This window comes from Acipenser ruthenus, chromosome 18, assembly GCF_902713425.1.
Source record: "Acipenser ruthenus chromosome 18, fAciRut3.2 maternal haplotype, whole genome shotgun sequence".
Taxonomy (NCBI): domain Eukaryota; kingdom Metazoa; phylum Chordata; class Actinopteri; order Acipenseriformes; family Acipenseridae; genus Acipenser; species Acipenser ruthenus.
In genome coordinates, this window is record NC_081206.1 from 30,229,225 (window position 1) to 30,249,335 (window position 20,111).

The 20,111-nt window shown below is 37.6% G+C and overlaps 1 protein-coding gene across 2 annotated transcripts; it reads right to left on the minus strand.

Moving 5' to 3' along the window:
• Positions 1-347: 347 nt before the first annotated feature.
• On the minus strand, positions 348-18,123 carry LOC117421914 (coiled-coil domain-containing protein 170-like). Of its 2 annotated transcripts, XM_058991961.1 has the most exons (13): positions 17,917-18,123; positions 17,531-17,592; positions 16,975-17,020; positions 12,208-12,336; positions 11,401-11,645; positions 10,678-10,822; positions 9,916-10,101; positions 5,905-6,222; positions 4,947-5,147; positions 4,186-4,359; positions 3,533-3,775; positions 2,452-2,688; positions 348-1,883 (listed from the first exon to the last, which is right to left on the minus strand). In XM_058991961.1, exons 1-13 carry the CDS (start codon positions 18,061-18,063, stop codon positions 1,587-1,589), a joined length of 2,430 nt encoding a protein of 809 aa, XP_058847944.1. In that variant the 5' UTR covers positions 18,064-18,123; the 3' UTR covers positions 348-1,586. The 2 variants fall into 2 exon arrangements, with proteins under 2 accessions (XP_058847944.1, XP_058847945.1); XM_058991962.1 differs by lacking the exon at positions 4,947-5,147.
• Positions 18,124-20,111: the final 1,988 nt, after the last annotated feature.

The window sequence follows — 20,111 nt, forward strand, 5'->3', positions numbered from 1 at the left end:
CTGTGTGCCTAGACATCCATCCTGACGTCTTTGAGTTATCCTCAAACACCTTCAGAAAATGAAGAATTTTAGGATTGAGACATTATGAACATCATTTAGATAACTTCTACCGGAATCCAAAATAGCAGCACAGTATTTTATGTTATATTTCAAAATGTCAATTTTTAAAATTTTTGTCAGTTTTTCATTTCGTATATGGAAATCTACGAAAAGCTATGTAATTCGATATGTTAACGTAACATAATTCTTGAAGGTTTCATTCGACTTTATGAAGCAAAAGTTCTATAGGGTTATGCAAAACTTTTGGTCACAGCTGTAATAATGGCTGAGACACAAGACAAGAGGGATTGCTGTTGAAATGTATTATCATTTATTGTTGAAAACATACATACCGCCTGTCATTTAGACAAGTATACATACATATTTCCATTGTCCTTCCTTTATATTCAATTATTTGTAACAGTTCAAACATAATTAATTCAGCACACATATAATCATCCTTAAAGAGAAATATTTCAAATTAGCAAAGAGATCAAGAAAAGCTCTATTCTTAATTGTATTGCCTTTTATTGAAAACATAACCAGGTATGTCCTTTATGAAATCAATGTTCTGTCTTAAATTATATCTACCTAAACATTTATGATACAACATTACAGACTGAGCCTTCATCTTCCACAAGTGTAATTTCAATAACCCAGGTCTTGAGCGTTTGAGTAACATGTAAAAGCTATAAACGCAGCAATCATATCAGATATTACCCCTGCACTTCTAACATTGACATTCTCCCTTAAAAATCAATGGTATTTTCCGTGCTTGCAGTATATATGTGACTTCAAACAATAATTTAATTTAAAAAAAATTAAAAAAAACAATGATACAAAAATAAAAATAAAAAAAGACATCAGGCTTTCGGTTTGTTTTGTTTTTTAGAATAGAAAGGTTCACAGTATCTGTTTCTACATCAAGATTTTTTTAACTAACACATGCTTGTTAGCTATGCCTTATTATATTATATGCTGCCGAATTATTTTAACCACATCACAATAACACTCCAAGTTGATCTGTAATCTAAAGCAAATAAAACATTCTGAGGTTATTGGGTTCTACTTTTATGATCTTAACAGTGGTGAATCATATGGTACTAATCTTGAACTTGGCCTAGATCAATTTCCTAAGGCATAGCTGGTTTCACAGAACCAAATCAGCTCTACCTTACCTAAAGTAACATTGGGTAGTCCAAAATTAGTGCTGTGAAACCAGCCAGTAATAGAATAGGTGAAGATTAGTGCTACGAGATATCTGTGCAGCCAGTAATATATTAATCATATTGGTGTTTATATTAATCATATGTTAATATGTTAATCATATTGGTGTAATTTATTGACCCCCTTATTAATATAATTAAATACAAAAACAGTACAGTAAAAAGATATCATGAGTTTTATTACAAGAATTCTGGGAAGTCCTAAATAAGATGCAACTGGTATACAGTACAATGATCATTTTGTTCGTTTTAGTTTCTGTTTAGAAAGATGGTGTAAACATGAAAGCCTATTAAATCCAGTCCATGATGTACTGAGCCGTTTTACCACTTTGCTGATTTGGCAGCTTTACCAGGCTTCTTTTCAGAAGAAACGTACTGGACTTTGGCTTGGCTGGGTGGTGCTGCTGTAGCACCGAAGTGCTGGGGCTTGTTGTAGCCGTCCCTGAACCCATAGTGCAGCCCAGCGGGGGAGCCATCCAGGTTATGTCCTGGGTCACCTTGGTTTCCATAAGGCTGGACAGAGCTCTTTAGCTGCGAGAGAATCTCATGGTCAGGAATGGACATAGTGTTGGTGTTGAATCCCAGCAGCCTTGTGACAGATTCTCTGAAATCTATAAGCTGAAAAATGAGAAAGACAAACTCATCTGAGAATGGTGGAGGTCATCTGAAAATGTCTGAATTATCATTAACTGACTTTAATCGTTTTTCATGGGTTTCGTACAGTGTACTTAGACAAAGAGAAGAAGATGTGATACCTTTTATTGGACTAACTAAACAATAATTAATCACAAGCTTTCAAGACCTCAAAGGTCTCTTCTTCAGGTGAAAGTAGGAACGAGAGATTGATGTTTACATGCAGTGTACTGAAACTCCATAGTGGCACTGGATGTTGTCACAAAGCAGTTGTATTAATAGAATCTGACTAATATCACTTGTCTTTTCGTAATATATTAATCTAACAAACATTAGCACCAAATCAAAGTATTATACATTATCATTGTTAAATTCACGAGACAAAACAAGGGTTGGTAAGTGCCTGTTTTAAAGAGATTGATTTAGTTTGGTTTTGGATTAAATAGAGGGCTATTGTTCTGACTCAATAACCACTTAAAACAATGTGAATGACACCACAAAATCCAAACTCGTTGTATGCTATTTGGTAATGTATAATTTATTTCTGCCTTACCCTTTTCTCTCTTGTGGCCACTTGTTCCAGCGCCCTCTTAACAGTTCGTAGCTCATTAGTGATGGCCTCCAACATGTACTGCGCCCTCTCCTTTTCCTCTCTGACCTCACTCTCTGTGTGGTCTAGCTCTGTTTTCAGGCTGACAACTTTCTGAGCTGCCTTGTCCTTGATTTTTTCTACCGCCTCCAGTGATTTATTTAGCACTTCGATAGTTTTGCTCTGTTCGGCGGTTTTTACCTGCGTGAGAAACTGCGGTTACAGCTCATCCTTCCTGTATCATTGATTTTGTGGAGATGTTAACATTTTCCCAACAGTACATTAATGCCTCATTCATTTTTACACATTTAGAAAATAGAAATAACGAATATTCTTAAAGCCCAGTGATTTTACACTCAAATATTATATTCTAGGGGTCCCTGAGTGGCTCATCCAGTGAAAGCGCTGCCGCTGGGAGCGAAGGATGAGTCACACAGCTTGGACGGCGCCAGTTCATGTCTGGGCTGTGCAAAGAGGGGCGTCACATTGGCTCTGATGCTCCCAGGGTGGGGGATGGGAAACCGGCAGGGATTGCTTCTCCTCATCGCGCAACAGTGAACCCTACTGGCCAGACACGGCGTAAAACCGATTCTGGCTTTAGGCTTGTGAGATCGGAGGACGCTCACACGCCCTCAGAATGTCCGTGCTGTGTTGGGACTCGTTGCAGTGAAGAGAAAAAACATAACTGGACATTCCAAATTGGGGAAAAATAAATACAAATAATAATTGGTCACTCTAAATATACAGTATATATATATTCATATTCCAACATGATTAGGTTTTCTCATGGTTTGATTCAAATGTTCCAACTTGGTATTGGATATTAACCTAATATCTACTTTTGACAAACAGTGGCACATGCATTTTAATATAAAATATTAAAAATATTTAAACTAATACCTGTAAACCTCTGAAATATATTAATAGCAATGGTGAGATATAGGCCGATACCGTAGGACTAGTTTTAACTCCCGGTCCAGGTTATTATAGAGTGAGGAGTTTCCCAATCAAAATGCACACTCTCCCTCATTAATCCTACTCTCACCTGAAGGTTTTTGGTTTCAGCAAGTTTGTTCTTCAGAGTCTGGTTGGAACACTTTGCTTCACTCAGCTGGTCCTGAAGCTTTTCAACCTTCTTCTCAAGCTTCTGCACGGTTTCGCTCTTTTGTTTCTTCTCCATCATCAGCAGGAACTGTGTTTCCTTGGCACCTTCCAGGGTCTTTATTTTTTTGCACAGGCCTTCCAGTTCTGTCTTCTTGCTTTCCAGTTTTTCTTTTTGCGACGTTACCTACAACAGAAAATAAAAGAGCAATATTTATATAGGCTCTCCATCTGTGATATTCTGTAATATGCATAAAACGTTAAGCTCTGTCTTTTTACAACATGAGTGGCACCCTCGTATACCTAGAATAGCACAAGGCACTTTTTTATTTATGAAAAAGCTACAACAGAAAATACTTCCTGTTAAAGTTTTGTACCTTTGTGCCCTTTAGCACACCCCGAATCGTATATTATTATTTTTAATATAATTTCCTCTTAAGTGCTTTGGGAATCTGAATTGCTGTTGAATATATGTTATTGGTACATATTGTACTGCATGGAATAGTATGACTCAAGAGAAAAAAAACACAATGGAATTTCACAGACAGACTGCAGCGTTTCTGCTGTCCTGAATAGCAGCTTCTCCTCATCACTCACTTTCTTCTGCAGAATGTGGATGAGGTTCTTGCAGTCAGAGTAGGACTCGCCATCAAGGCTCCCAAGCTCCTCTGCTCTGGTCAGCAGGACGTCGTACTGTGAGTGGAGAGGATCCTCAGAAATATCTTCTTCCACCTTTAGCTTCTTTCTAAGCTCATTTACAAATTTCAAGTGCTACAAAGAGGAAAAGGCAATTTTAGTTAAAAAAAAAAGCTGGAGTCTTGTAAAACGCACATTACCTTACCTGTTATAAAGGGCAGCAGTGTGGAGTAGTGGTTAGGGCTTTGGACTCTTGACCGGAGGGTTGTGGGTTTAATCCCCAGTGGGGGACACTGCTGTTGTACCCTTGAGCAAGGTACTTTACCTAGATTGCTCCAGTAAAAACCCAACTGTATAAATGGGTAATTGTATGTAAAAATAATGTGATATCTGTATAATGTGAAATAATGTGATATCTTGTAACAATTGTAAGTCGCCCTGGATAAGGGCGTCTGCTAAGAAATAAATAATAATAATAATAAAAAGAACATAAGCAAGGCTGGTGGAGATTATATGTTTGGTTGGTGCTAAGCTTTATTTCTATCTAACATTCTGCTGTTTTTATTAGGAAGCAGGATACTGTGGATACTGTGCTTATATGGGGTGTCAAGGGTCAAATTCATAAAGCAATGGCATTCTAGTAAATGGATAGCACACTTGTTGCCACTGTAGATTATCAATAGGGACCTAATGTTCTGGTTAGAATGTTGTTTCTTTCATACCTTCTGTTTCTCTAAGAAAAAACTGTCTTTAAGTAAGTCCTTTGAAGCAGCATTTCCTTGGAGGTGCCAGAGGGACTGCTGCTGCTCCTGTAGCTGCTGCTCTGCTTTCTGTGCACGTCCCATAGTCTCGTGCTGCAGCTCACACTGCTGCTCCAACTGCCTGCTCAATTTACCAATTCTCTTTTCACAATTCTCCTCTTTCTGGATGTGGGACACAACGCAGGAGTCAGGGCATGTTCATTTACTTGCTGTGTTCCAATCTACTGTATGACACCCATTAGACCGAGTCGGATAGTGTAATCAGCAGCCAGGATGAGGCTGGAAGGACATCATCTGCTTTGCAATGCACAGGCACAATCAGGATGCTCAGGACACGATTCCCCCCCCCCCCCCCCAAAGGTAATTGTCCAAAGGTAAATGTTTTTTTTTTTGGTTTTTTTGGTTTGTTTGTTTTCTCTGTATTTGCCTCTTGGCCATGTCTTATTTATTTTTTTTACATGGATACATGAAGATTATTCTCATTAAAGCAAAACCCTTAATGCTAAGTTGGCTGTTCCACACTGTGTTACATTTTGTGAAAGTACAGTTTATCAAAGGGAGTATCTCTCTCATATCTGTGCAATATAACATAACACCTACAAAAACATGTTGATTTCATCCACGCACACTTATTAATTGCAATGGAATTTTAAAAAAAAAAGTATGTTACTGAATGGAACTCATTGCACGTAAAAATGGCAGGCAGCTTTTAAATGTAATAAGCTTTGACCCATAAGCTTGATAAACACCTGATATAAGATTTTGTTTGTAATCTGTACACTAAATAGTTTAGAGTACTAATCCATTGCTCAGCTGGCGATGCTATCAAAGCCTTAACCCAGTAGAAGTAGATACTGTTCTACTCGTATGTTTTAAACCAGCAGTACCCTGAGAGTGAATAAGAGTTTGTGACACTCACATTCTTCCTGTCCTTCACTTGACTGCAGAGTTCTCGTATTCTTTCTGTCACGACTTCCTCTGACTCAGGCACGGTGATTAAGTCGTTGCTTAAAAGCTTTGCCAGTTGACTGAGGAAGGTCATATAGAGATGGTGAGCAGCTTTGGCTTCCTGGAGCTTGGAGTGCAAGAGATCGCTCATTTGCTTCTTCTCGTGTTCTGTATGAAGCTGCTCCTGCCTTGAGGCATCCAAGGCCTTCTGGCTCTCTCCCAGTCTTTCCCATAGCAGCTTGCCTTCTCGGTTTGAGGTTGCTCTGGCTAGAAGGGCCTCGTCTCTTTCCTGTGCGGAATTTGAAAAAAAAAAACAAATAACGCAGAAAACTATAGTTATATTTAGTAGAGATAGGCTTGTAGTAATTGTGGAGATAAAAAAAAAAACATCTGGAAGATAACATCATGGGAAGCATTAAAAGTACAGGAAATGATCTTCGCTCAAACCAGCACAGCACAAGCAATCCCCCTCATCCCCCTAGTTTCATTGAAACCAATGTAATGCCATGACTAAATCAAATTAGAGTTGGATCTGTAGAGTTTGTTCTCTTCCTTTTTATTAGTTTTTGACAAATGTAATGCCTGTTAAAGGCTCCAGATGGACTGTACTGGATCCTGGATATGGCCATAGACATGTCTTTATTGATTCCCCACACTGATCTGGCTATACGCCTTGTCTCGGTCATGACCTGTTGGGTTGCACTGCAGTGTGTAAATGGTCCAGCCAGTAAAACCATCTGGCCGTTGGTATCTGCTGTCCCTGAGTTATCAGCTAAGATAGACAACATAAGTGAGTCACATGGTACGTGATTGCTGTAGGTAAGGGTTGTAAACCTGTGCAATCCATTGTAAATACAGCATCACAGATACAGGACCACAGTAAACACAGTTCCTTTCTTTCTTTCTTTTTTTTTAAAATTATTGTTCTTTTCTTTTTAACATGGTCCCTTTTGATTCTTAAATTAAGCAGACACGTGTGTCTAATCTATATAGTGGTGGACCTGTTTTAGAAACACTAGGCATGTTTACAATGTTAAAGGGCTGATTAACTACTGTTTAGATCATTCAAATGTAATAATCCCTGAATGCAAAATAGTGGTTACACACAGAACATCCAGGGCCATCTTATCAAAGTCCTCTATTCTTTAATTAACTCCTATTTTTTTAAGAGAACTTTGAAGAGAACTTGAATTAGATTTCGTTTTTTGGTTCAGGTTTTGTACATTTAATAGGTGTTTTTACCTCTTTCAAAAATGGGAGTTAATTAAAGACTGGAGTAAACCGCTTTGAGAATATAACCTCCAGATTGAGCTACAGTAAGTCTATTTCTTATTAGAATTAAATTTTAAGATGTTTTAAGACTTTTTATTACTTTTATCTTTATAATACGAAGAAGAACTTTATTAAAATAATATTCTTATCCTTGCAGTAGTTTGAATAGATATTGAATATTCAGTCCGTGCGCAGGGATTAAAAAAACAATAGATAATTTTAAATATATTAAGGCTGTTTTATTGAATAAGTGTTTAGGTTATAAAATTGATCCCAGTTTCTTACAATGTATTTGACATTTCAGCATTACATTTTTTACACTATTGGATAGTCTTATTTCAATGAATACTTAACCTTTATTACTTTGAAGTAACTTTTTTATTACTTAGTTTTACTTCACTGATAGTCCAGTAGGCTTAACAGCATAACTATTGCAATACATGCCAGACAGATTACAACATGGTACTCCAGTTCCCAGCAGTAGCATTAAACACTTTTTGGTAGAGGGTTCTGAATTTGGCTAAATTCGATGGACACCTTAAGTCGGGTACTGGAGCTTATATATATATATATATATATATATATATATATATATATATATATATATATATATATATATATATATATATACTCAGCTATGGCAGGAAGTGTTGCATCACCCTGTAGAATTAACACATTTTGCTTCATAGAGTCAAATGAAACCTGCTGAATAATGTTACATTAACATATTGAATTACATACCCCTTTGTACTTTTCCATATACTTACCAAAAAACTGTACTACTATTATGGCTTCCGGTAGACTTTTGCGATATCATTTTGTAGTTTCTTTGATTACATGATGTTAAATAAAAGATCTAAATGATGTTCTTCTAGGTTATTAGTATTATGTCTCAACCCTAAAATTCTAGGTGATGGAACACTTTGGGCCACAGCTGAATATTTGAAGCAACAATCAGGAGTAAATTGCTTAATGTTCCACCTGCACTGCCTTAAAGAAAACAATGACAGCTATTATTAAATCAGAACTAGGCAGGAGACAAGAACAATGGGGCACATCTGGTGTCCTTAGAAATCTGTGCTAGTGTAGATGGGGCGGTGTGCGATGTCAGGACTGCCCAGTCCCTGACCACATTCCGGCGCCTCCTTAAGACTCACCTCTTCAAACAGCACCTGTAGAACTCCTCTGTTTGTATCCTGGGACACTATCACCCTTCATTTAAATGTGCTTTATTTTGCTCTTATCTGCCCCCTATTTTACTGAATTTAATCCTGTACTTCAGAATACTGTAATCTGCCAAGTGTTTAACCTGTAGTATTTTGTATTTAATCATATCCTAATGTAACTATCACTATTATCTGCTGTATTATTGAATTGTGGTTTGTCACACTTGAACAAAAGTTATTGTATTTCTTGCTCTTATTGTATTACTTGGATTGTAACACTTGAAATGTATTTGCTTACGATTGTAAGTCGCCCTGGGTAAGGGCGTCTGCTAAGAAATAAATAATAATAATAATAATAATAATAATAATAATAATAATAATAATAATAATAATAATGCTTTACAAACCCACAAAACAATAACAGGAGCCCTCTGTGGGAGTCGGACAGCATACATCATACATACATACATACATACATACATACATACATACATACATACATACATACATACATACATACATACATACAACTTGCATCATGCTTAAAGATTAACACAAATGGGCCAGACAATCCTCTTCATGCTGTGATCTTAAAAGTAAGACTACATGTCCTTCTAAAATCTGTGCTGTAGTAATGCATAACTTCGAAGTATAAAGATGATTCCTTGTCCATCTCTGCTTCTCATCATTTTTGAAATGGTTGAATTGATTTTGGTTTCTTTTATACATACAATATGTATGAAAAATGAGTTATTTTAAAACAGCAATCTGAGAATGCTCCTGCTATTGTTTGGAGAAGGTTAATAGTATCACCCCCACACTTGTCAATTTTCAGACAGTATTTGTCCAGTCACAAGGTTATGGAGCACGGGGTGGGGTGGGGGGTTTGCACAGTATATATATTGTATATAGACTGTATATATATATATTGCTTTGATGTGCATAAAAAAGTACTTATTCCATTATCTCCCTGGCTTTCAATCAAATTCTGCATCATTGTGCCATTCTCCAGTTTTCAAAAACATTTAAGGGCTTCTTTGCTTGCGTAACAATGGACTAGAAAAATACACGGAGATACAGAATACAAAACTGTCCAGGATGAAGAAATCTGAAAAGGTTATTACAAAGTACAATGCATCAAACAAACACATATCCAAACTCTGAATGTGAAAAGCAGGAAAAGCAGTGTGTTTGTAGATATAAGACAATTCAGTGAAGACATTCGATAGATTTGAAATCCTGAGCCATATTTAATACATGATTTTTCAAAGTGTTTATCAAGTTTAGGCTGCTTGTGATTCACACTCAGTATCTACACACTGAAAGCCATATCCAGACTATATCACTGTTTACTATCCATAATAAAAAAAAACTTGAGAGAAACATATTTTAACTGTAGAGCATGGCAATTGCGTAGTATAAGCAAAGGAAACAGCATGCTAAATTGCTAAACTTCTGTGCACATTCATCATGGTAAACTTCAATAATGGATGTGCCGTGCCAGTACTTATTAAAACCTTAATAAAAATGAAAGCGTTGATTACCTTCTTCAGTACTTTCATCTCATCAGTACAAGTAGCCGCAGCTCTCTTCTGCTGGCTCACTTCCGAGACAAGCTTCATAATCGTCTCTCGACTTGCCTTGAACTCCTGGTCTTGGCTGGCTAGCGCATCCATTAAACTTGCAATTTTTACTTGTTGTCGAAAATGTTCCTCACATAACTCAGAAACCTTTGTGAAAAAACAACATGATGAGGAACAAATATTTAACAAATGTTAATGCTTTTCCTCTTAGAATAGAACCAACAAATCTGGTGATATGAGATAGCAACATTAACTCATTCTACCCATTCTGAAACTTGTCTGTGTTCAATGCTAATGAAAGGCTGAATGAAGTTGCAAACAAATTACAAATAATATAATGAACCTTGCCATCTTAAATTTCATGCATTGACTCAATCACAGTGCTTAATTAATCAATTAATCAACATAGAATTAATGGGGACCCATTAGTTACAAATTAATTTTCACAGAAACCCCAGAATTTGTCAAGCACACGATGACTCATTAGCTAAGATCTCTCTTAGCACATTACCACCTACCTATCACAGGTATTACAAGAACAGCATCCTCAAATTTCAGTTTAAAAATAGCATAGTTTTCATTCATATTGTATGTATAGAAGAAACCCAAATCATTTCAACCATTTCAAAAATGATGAGCAGCAGAGATGGACAAGGAATCATCTTTATATTTCGAAGTTCTGCATTACTACAGCACAGATTTTAGAAGGAGATGTAGTCTTACTTTTAATATCACAGCATCAAGAGGATTGTCTGGCCCCTTTGTGTTAATCTTTAGGCATGATGCAAGTTTAGCTGTGATGTCTGTCAACCTCCTCTCCATGTGAGTTGCTTTGTGTTCAGCATCCTCTCTCTCTGAAAGTTGCAACCTGGAAACACAGGCATTAGCTTTCATTTGCAATGATATCAGGGTTAACTAAAAAACTGAACATGTAATCCACTGCCAGGTCATATAGAAATCTATCTGGTGCATAAAAAGGCCTGACTAGTTTGTCACAAAGTGAGTTTTAGATTATTTGATTAATTTGCATCAGTGTTCATATACTAGATATACCTAGATATACCTGCAGTTTTCCGAACATCTTTGAAATGTTCACTGTGCTGGAAATAAAACACTGTACTAGTATTGTATGTATGTATGCATGTATGTATGTATGTATCCCAACAGGATACAGCTATTGCTTTCCAACTCCCACAATGTTCTGATTGCATTGCACACCACCCCTATCTACACTAGTACTGACTCCTACAGAAAGTGAGACATTTTTCTAAGAATACCAGATGTGCCCAAGTGTCTCCTGCCTAGTTTTCATTTTCTAGTAGCTGAGAGCAGAAAAAAACAAAATGTTTTTCAGACGCCACAGTTCTGGCACATCAGTCCTTTCACAAGGGCAACAACTTTCTTGGTGAAGTCAGGTATTAAACATTATAAGAACGATCAACTGACCTCAGTCTGTCTTTTAGTTCTGTGACCCTTTCTTTGAGCTCCCGGTTCTCTCTTTGTAAAGCACGGAGGCTGGTATCTGCCTGTGACTTCGTTGCTGACAGGGTCTCTGTTCCTTTGACGTGGTCTCTCAGAGACATGATGAGGGAGGCCTGGCGGGCACTGTTCTCCTTATAGTTCTCCAGCTCAGCCTTCATCTGCTCCATGGAAGCCCCCTTTAATGCCAGTCTATTCTGGAGATCCCTTACCTGAATAAAAAAAGAAGAACACATCAGCTTTTGATGAAGAAAGTTGTTTTGAATTGTTTGTTTTTACAAGGACTACGATCAGAGCTCCAGTTCAGTGGCAATACCCCCTTTTTATTTGGACCACAGCTAAGATTTACCATGACTAATAAATGGAGTCCGATCTGTGAGCAACAGCACAGTATGTGTTACCAAAGTTTCTTATAAGAGTGTACTGAAAGCCTGAGTAATTTTACAGGACTATGGGACACATTGCAATATATGCTACAAGACAACTCCATTTCCAAGGCTTTTAGTATGCTTTTCTATTTTCAAGTGCATTGTGTACCTGCGAAGCTGACTGGCTGGCGTGGATGAATTATAAACACAGCCACAGTGAACAAAGAGGGGGATAAAAAAACATACACAACAGAATAATAAAAGAAAACTAAATAAATAATTGCAAGATAATGCAAGCTTTTACTACTACATCGCCAGCCTCCAGGTCAGATTCTCTGTCGATTATCATCCAACTGACCAAACATCCTGTTTTCATTAAGAAAGCCCTGTTGCTCCAGTTGCTTACCTCAGCTTGCTGGCTGTCGAATTTCACCAGCAGCGCTGCATATTCACTGTGAATGGTGTCTGCTATCAGCTTGTAGTGTGACAGCTGGGGCCTGGAGTCTGGAACATCTACCAGGGGGTCAAACGATACCTGTGAAAGATGAATATAAGCAGTCTCTTTAATTAATGAGAAACATTAAGCATAGGATCCAACTTTCTGCCACAGATGAGAAATCATATATATATATATTGTCCCTGTTATGATGTTTAATATCCTGCGGCTTCAGGCAGTATGTTAACTGTATAGTTTTTCCATCAGGGGCCATGATGTCCCACTATATGGTCCATATTTACTATATCTATATGTGTATATGTTATTTGTGAAATATGACTGGTTGGCTTGGAATATCACATTGATCTCTACTAGGGAGGAGAGATTCAATAATTTCAAATGCCAGCATCATACTTTATTCACAATACGTCAGAACACCTGACATTGAGCTAAACAAACACAACAGTTACTACAACAATCAGAGTGTATGACACAATACAATAGATACAATAAAATAACAGATCTACCGAGTGCTGATCAATCTCAGCATTTTTTTTCTTTTTTATTTAACTTTACAAATGACATTGCACAGTTTCTTGGGACTCAAATGCACACAAACAAATAACAGATTTTGTATCTGATTGAGAAGAACTGGTCAAATATGGTTGAAATAAATACACAAAACCAACCAGCTGCTTTGGATATAGAACAGAAAATGAAGACTCCTCCACAAAACAGACCTTCCTTAAAACCACGCATTCCTTGTCCAGCGATCCATCTTTTGTTTAATTAAAGTTACAGGAACTTTGCTCTACAAAGCAGACTAGAGCTGAAACTAAGTGCATCACAGTCTGCATCTGCAAGTAGCTTTTAAGTAACAAATACTTGGAAGTGTCTGTAATGCCTGCCCAGTCACAACAACACAAATGAGTCACTCGTTCCACTGGCCCCCATTCTTCATTTAAAACCAGATCACTGGTTAGAGGACTGGAGAATAAGACCATTCTTATTGTCAGCATGCCCTTGTTCATAACCATGTTCATGAACACATCATATTTTCATCTCATTTTATGTTTTTACATGTTGGTAAAAAAAATATATATTAAAAAAAAGAAAGTGCAGAGTGATAGAGAAATCGTGGACAGAATGACTGATTTCATATACAGAAAAGATTTTAAATGTGATTTGCAAATTGAATTGCAACCTGTGCAGTTGTTTAAACAAACAGCTAGTTAATCCATAAATGATCAAATCAGGTTGAGTTCTGAAGCAGCCTTGAGGTTTAAGGTCGATGCTTGTAAATATACCAGTGATTAAAAATAAAACTGAACAGAGCATCAGAGCAAGGTAATGCCACAGTACGTGTCAGCTCAAACCTTGAAGCCGCTTTCCAAATAAGCATCAATCCATCAGGCGAGAGAAGCGATACCATTTAATACTACAGAAACTCAACACTAGGTAACTACTGTACAAGGGAGCAACAGCTCCATCTAGTGTTTAACCAAGGCAATAAAAGGGTATGTCATTTGAGAAGAATTGATTTGTGAATTTCTTTTCACCTAATGTTTCTACTTTGATATTGTTCTCAAATTGCTCACAATACATTTTGGACCCACAATACATTTGAATTTGCATTCAAGGTTGCAAACAAGGTTGCAAAAGCCAAAGCATTGTATTGCAATTTGGACAAGGGTATATCTCTAGGCATTACACCAAAGAGAACAATAAGTAGAGAGGGATCGACAATTGATTGTAAACCCTGAGAAAAAGGTTTTCTTTGTCTGTCGTCTTACTGTAACATTACATTAATAGATAGCTAAACTAGGAAAACAGTTTCTAAAAGATAGCAAAACATCTGGCTTTGACTAGTACTATCTCACAGTAAGATTGCCAACTCATTTTTCATAAGTAAAGCAGTCCCCTTAGTATTAAATAAATCGATATTGTGATCGCTGTATGCATTCTTACGATACATTCTGCTACTGAGACAGAAGAATTGTGGGGTTTGTGCCACTCCACAGTAATACAAATCCCAGCAACGCGACTGTTCTGACATTTAGATTCTGAGGGTAGTTAAAAGAACATACTGTTTAGCCCTGATTAGGTTGCATCATTGTAACTCATTGCACCTGCTGCTTCAAGCTAAGCACAATACAGATTTAGGAGATGGCAATGAAATCCTTATGCGGGTAAATTCAATATCATAGGAATAAACTCAGTCAGGAACAAAATGTACCTTTTAATGACCTAGAGCTTGTTGTTGGCTTCATTTTCTGGTTAAGAAACTTTTTTTTTTATATCCCACCCACAGATCACAGGAAATTGACAACATCCCAAGCAGACCACATCAATTTAAACATGGAAGAAAAAACAAGGCAATTTATATATATATATATATATTATTATTATTTATTTCTTAGCAGACGCCCTTATCCAGGGCGACTTCCAATTGTTACATTATTTTTACATACAATTCCCCATTTATACAGTTGGGTTTTTACTGGAGCAATCTAGGTAAAATACCTTGCTCAAGGGTACAACAGCAGTGTCCCCCACTGGGGATTGAACCCACAGCCCTCCGGTCAAGAGTCCAGAGCCCTAACCACTACTCCACACTGCTGCCTGCATATATATAAGGCAACACAACATTTATTTTAACTTTAATACAATAAATGGAAGTATTCTAAGTCATTTTAAAATTATTTCACAATCTAAATGAGTTTCACTATCAGTGGGGGAAAAAAAGCGGGACTGAAAAATAGAGTGTGGAGACAATTGAGACTCAGCAAATTCACTCCCTGTGAGACAGGAATCATGACCCCACCAGAAACTCCCTTTGCTGCATATCCTGCAGGGCTCTAGGTGGTCTCGTGGGATCCTATCACCAGCCAGGCAGGGATTTATTCTACCGTGCTGTAGCAGAATAAATGGGCTTCATCTAATTCAAAGTGAAAATAAAATCGACCCAATGGAGCCTTGAATACTGCCTGGGCGAGTCTTCCAACTATCAAGTTAGAATATGGGCAGCAGTGTGGAGTAGTGGTTAGGGCTCTGGACTCTTGACCGGAGGGTTGTGGGTTCAATCCCCAGTTGGGGACACTGCTGTTGTACCCTTGAGCAAGGTACTTTACCTAGATTGCTCCAGTAATAACCCAACTGTATAAATGGGTCATTGTATGTAAAAATAATGTGATATCTGTATAATGTGAAATAATCTATAATGTGATATGTTGTAACAATTGTAAGTCGCCCTGGATAAGGGCGTCTGCTAAGAAATAAATAATAATAATAATGCTGGTTATGTCTATAGAGGTCGCTTTAGTGAAGTATTTTATCATATCAGATTCTACAAATTAACGACGCTAAAATATCTTTCAGTTACTTCCCCATCGGACACTTATCCACCAACCCCTCCCCCCCCCCCCCCCCCCCCCTCAGCCCTGGCCCCACACATTATCATGAAATCTAGATTTCTTCTAGACTGAATAAAAAAATCGCTGTGGTTGTATGGCACTTGTTTCACACACCCCTCTGTTTATTGCATACATTTATAAGTTCACATTTTAGTTTTCCACCTAAACAGTTTTTGAATTGGGTCCTCATCAATTGCTACAAATCTTCTGACAATAGTTTAGTCATCTATTGACAGCTATATATTAAGCAAAGGGGTTTCTTTTGTGTCCTCATGATGACTGGCTATGGTATCTTCTTGGGCAAGGTTAGCAAGCCAATCAATTGAACACGGCCACGGTTTCTAACAATAGAAGAGCTGTGTCTGTTAGAACATGTCCGGACACGTCCAGCTTGAACAGAAACCTTTAATACCTATTTGTGTGTGTGTGTTTGTGTGTGTGTGTGTGTGTGTGTGTGTGTGTGTGTGTGTAGTGATAGTGAGAAGGGTGGTAATGCTTTAGAGCCAGTCCTGGGGATTTGGGGATTATATATAAGTTAAGAATAGAAGTTATAAAACTACATGTTTTATGCAGTGTGGCGGAGTGTCCCGCCCCTTTGTTTATTTATTTATTATGATTTGTTTATTACGGCGAAAGCCGATTTTGTTATTTGTTATTTATATTTTAAAACCTCGTGAGGATGCGTGGCTGATCAGCTACTGATTATTTAACTAGCTGACAGTCACGCATCCATACTAAACTCGTGCAGACTGTGGCCGAGGGGTAATAAGATAATGAACAGCTAGTTAACCCCTCGGCCAGAGTATAAGAACCGGCAGCTGTCCGCGCTGCGAGGGGAGAGTGTACAGAGGAGAGTACGGGGAGCGGAGAGAGCGGAGAGAGCGAGGAAAATAAAATAAAACAACTGCTAAGTATCGTGCTGGGTTAAAACCAGCACGCTTATTTGTTTCTATTTGTTTGGCCAACGCGCCTTTTTGTTTTGTGTTTTGTTATTTGTTTAAATCCTTTGTTTTGTATTATGATTTAATAAAAGCAGCTGAACGCCGTAGCGTTTCAGCTTTCACCCGCCCATCCACTGTTTTGGTTCTGTTACTTCCTGGTCCGTGACGTCACCACACCTCACCACTGCAAGCCATCCTGCCACATGCAGAAATTAGAGATATGAGCTATTTCTAATTTATTCTGTGTCTCCTACATGTTCAGTGTTATTTAGAGACTTACCAAATAAATACTCAATGTTGGCATTCGTTTCTCAGTTTCTGAAAGGATATACTGGTCTTTAATCTCACTAAAATGTTACCAGCTATATAAAGATGAAACTTACCCTGGGGGCATCAAGGTTTCTGAGGAAGTCCTGGGCAGTAACATTCCTAAAACGTATAGGAAGTTCTTTATTAAAAAAATAGCAAATTGGTTTTATCTGAACATTTCACCAAAAATACTAAGCCCTTCACAAATACAATATTAGATAGCAACTGTCTCGGGTTACTATCACTGGTGTTGACCTTGGTCCTCTTTGGTAAGAAATCATTGCAAGATCAAATGCTATATTTTGAACAGTATCTGGTGCATGCTGGTTAGTGGATCATGGAAGAAAATCCTGAAACACAAAGAACCCAACTATAAAGTGCAAAGACAACTTTTCAGAGAAGACTACATCATTTTAACAATATAAATACATAAATAAATAAATAAATAAATAAATAAATAAATAAATTCATTCTCCATCTGGCTCCATCCCGTTAAGTTGTTTTTATATTTGCCATTACTGTATTCCTCTCACAAAACATGGCTTTGCCTTTGCACTGCTTTCAAAATCTTTAAGAGGTTCTGAACCACCTGGACTCATTTCCCACTCATTGTCCTCATTAACACAATACCTTGTTTCTAAAGAGGCCAAGTCTTCTCTCTTCTCCACCCGCATCTTCATGTGTTCCTCAAGCTGAAAATAATTGAAGGCTTTATTTGACAGCATGGCTGGAAAGGATTATGTCTTCACGCTGTCCATATACTTTACTGTCTAATAATACAACAGGCCTGTAAAAATACCATATGCAGTATTTTGTTATTGTCAAGTGGAAATGCATTTATATAAATTGTCTACTTCTGTCAATCACAATTTCCTTTTAAATTAAACACGCTGAATAATAGTAATACACCGCTAGCCATTATGACTGAATGCATAAACTTATCGATGAGTTGTCTTTTATTGTATATGAGCTTAGTCAATGATACAGCATGGTAAAAGGGGGTGCACAGTCCTTACCTCAGAATAAGTCAGGCTGGAGGAGGCTGGGGTAGCTGGGGTAATATATGGCATGGGGGCGTCATCTAGAAAATCCTGCATCCTGCTGCTGATATTCCTGGGCTTTCTGCTGTCAGTCTGGATCCCTGATCTGTGAAAATGTGCCATTACTATTAAAATGGAAAGCTGACAGTATAGTCAGCCAGCTCCTTTCGTGACCACAGTTGTGATCTGTGGTACATGCACAACAAGGCGTTGCACAACCTTTCCCCAGGGCTACAGCATTGCAAGGAACAACACTCTTTGTGATTGGTTGCTCCATAAGTCGCTCTATACAGGGCATGTTCCTCCTAACGATGTCTGTAAATGATCGTGTTACCTTTACTACCGCAACACAACAGGTGATGGGTGTGTTCTGTTTCCATAGAAACCATCCAAACAGTAGCAAGAGATACTCCCAGGAGCACCGGACTATAACCCAAGAGTCTTTAGAGAAACACAACAGAAATGGACCTCATATTAGACAGCAGGCACTGAGCAATTGAGTGTTCCCCAGGTACTGGAAGGAACAGGTGACGTGTGCACCTTCTTCCTGCCTTAACCTACTCAATTTTTTTTTTTATTACAGAAGTATAGTGATAGTTTTGCTGTTTCTCAGTGAAAATGAGTGTTATTTATACCTGACCGCCTCAAATGTTCATCATGTGTTTGAAGCTATACTCCAGTATAGACATGCACTGAATTATGTACAGTGCAGCCAGTCAGTCTATTTTGTTTCATATAAAGTATCAAAGACCCTCTAATATCAGAGCAACGAAAGAGATTGACAATCTGACACTCAAGTCATTCAAAGAGTCAGTCTCTGATTATGGCGCACACTGTTAGTCTATGAATTATGAATTGTCGGTGAGATGAAATGAGAATAAAAGCTCTAAAACCACGAATGCAGACAAGTCCATCTTTTTTGCATCGTGGTTAAGATGCTTGTTTGTGGTGTGCTGCTAGTTTATGCCCAGCCTCCGCCCTGTTACACACACTTTGCACCCAAGGTCATGACCATGCTCCACAAAACAGCATGGAAAGATGCTGTGGCTGCAATGCATAACGTCAGTATTACCCTATAGCTTCATTGTTTTCAAATGTTAAATGTTCAGTTATGTCAAACCAATTGTATATATTTGCACCTCGCTTGAAGCATGAATTTAAATGTAAAACATATGATATGTTTTCCAGAGACTTACACCAAGACTAAGGCCAAAACACGGTAAAGAATATTATATGTTATTATTATATTTATCCACATGGTGTCTCCCTATGCTTATTTTTGCACTAAGGATCCACAATCAATTCAAATATCAAACATTTGTATGTGTTTCATTACACTAACAGCACATATTAAACACATCCGAAATACACCAGAAATAGATTTCATTTATATGAAATATGTATGTGCTGTTGTTTTGTTGTTTGCTATGCAATATCCAACCCTTAGTTCATGTAGAGATACTGCTATACTTAAAATATATCAAATTGTCCATCGTGATATATACTAGATACAATTCGTTTCTCAATGGTAGAACTCAGTTCAGTACAACAGTAGGTACTCCCCAACTGAGTGAATAGTCAAACTGCATGTGGGATTTTAAATTCTATACAGTACTTTAATCACAACATTTAGTAACCATTTTAAATCCATCTTCCTGGATATGGGAACTGGCAGTGTATGACTTGTTGTTTTGTGGTACGGTTCCTATCAACTCATAGTAGCTGTAAAATATGATTCCTGATGACTGTTTACTTCATTCTCACATTGCTTACCCATAGTTTACCCTGGCTCTATTTCATCACAAACCAGATGCTGTTGAAGTTTCAGCATGGTTACAGTGCATATGACACTTAATAACATTGACTTTCAATATATCAAACATACTCAAGTTGTGTTTAACCATTTTCTTTTACATTTTTGTTATTCATGATCCTTGATAAAGATATCTGTTTGCTTCCTCTCACCCATATGTAACTTGAACATAAACACCTTCATTTTAGTTGTCGAAACAGCTGGCTGCTTTTAATTTGGTTGTAAGCATGTCTGAGAACTGGGCCAACCCATCCCAATTGTGTTGATTCATTGGTAAGACTAGACGTATTTATGAGATCACCTGTGTTTGCTGGATTACATATCGGAATACTAGACTCATAGCCGGTACACTAACACT

Coding starts and splice junctions, on each gene's coding strand:
- LOC117421914 (XM_058991961.1), bottom strand. CDS start 18,063: ATGGCACATTTTCACAGATCAGGGATCCAGACTGACAGCAGAAAGCCC. Junction 17,593..17,916: donor CCAGCCTGACTTATTCTGAG/GTAAGGACTGTG, acceptor AATTATTTTCAG/CTTGAGGAACACATGAAGAT. Junction 5,148..5,904: donor AAGTGAAGGACAGGAAGAAT/GTGAGTGTCACA, acceptor TCCCACATCCAG/AAAGAGGAGAATTGTGAAAA.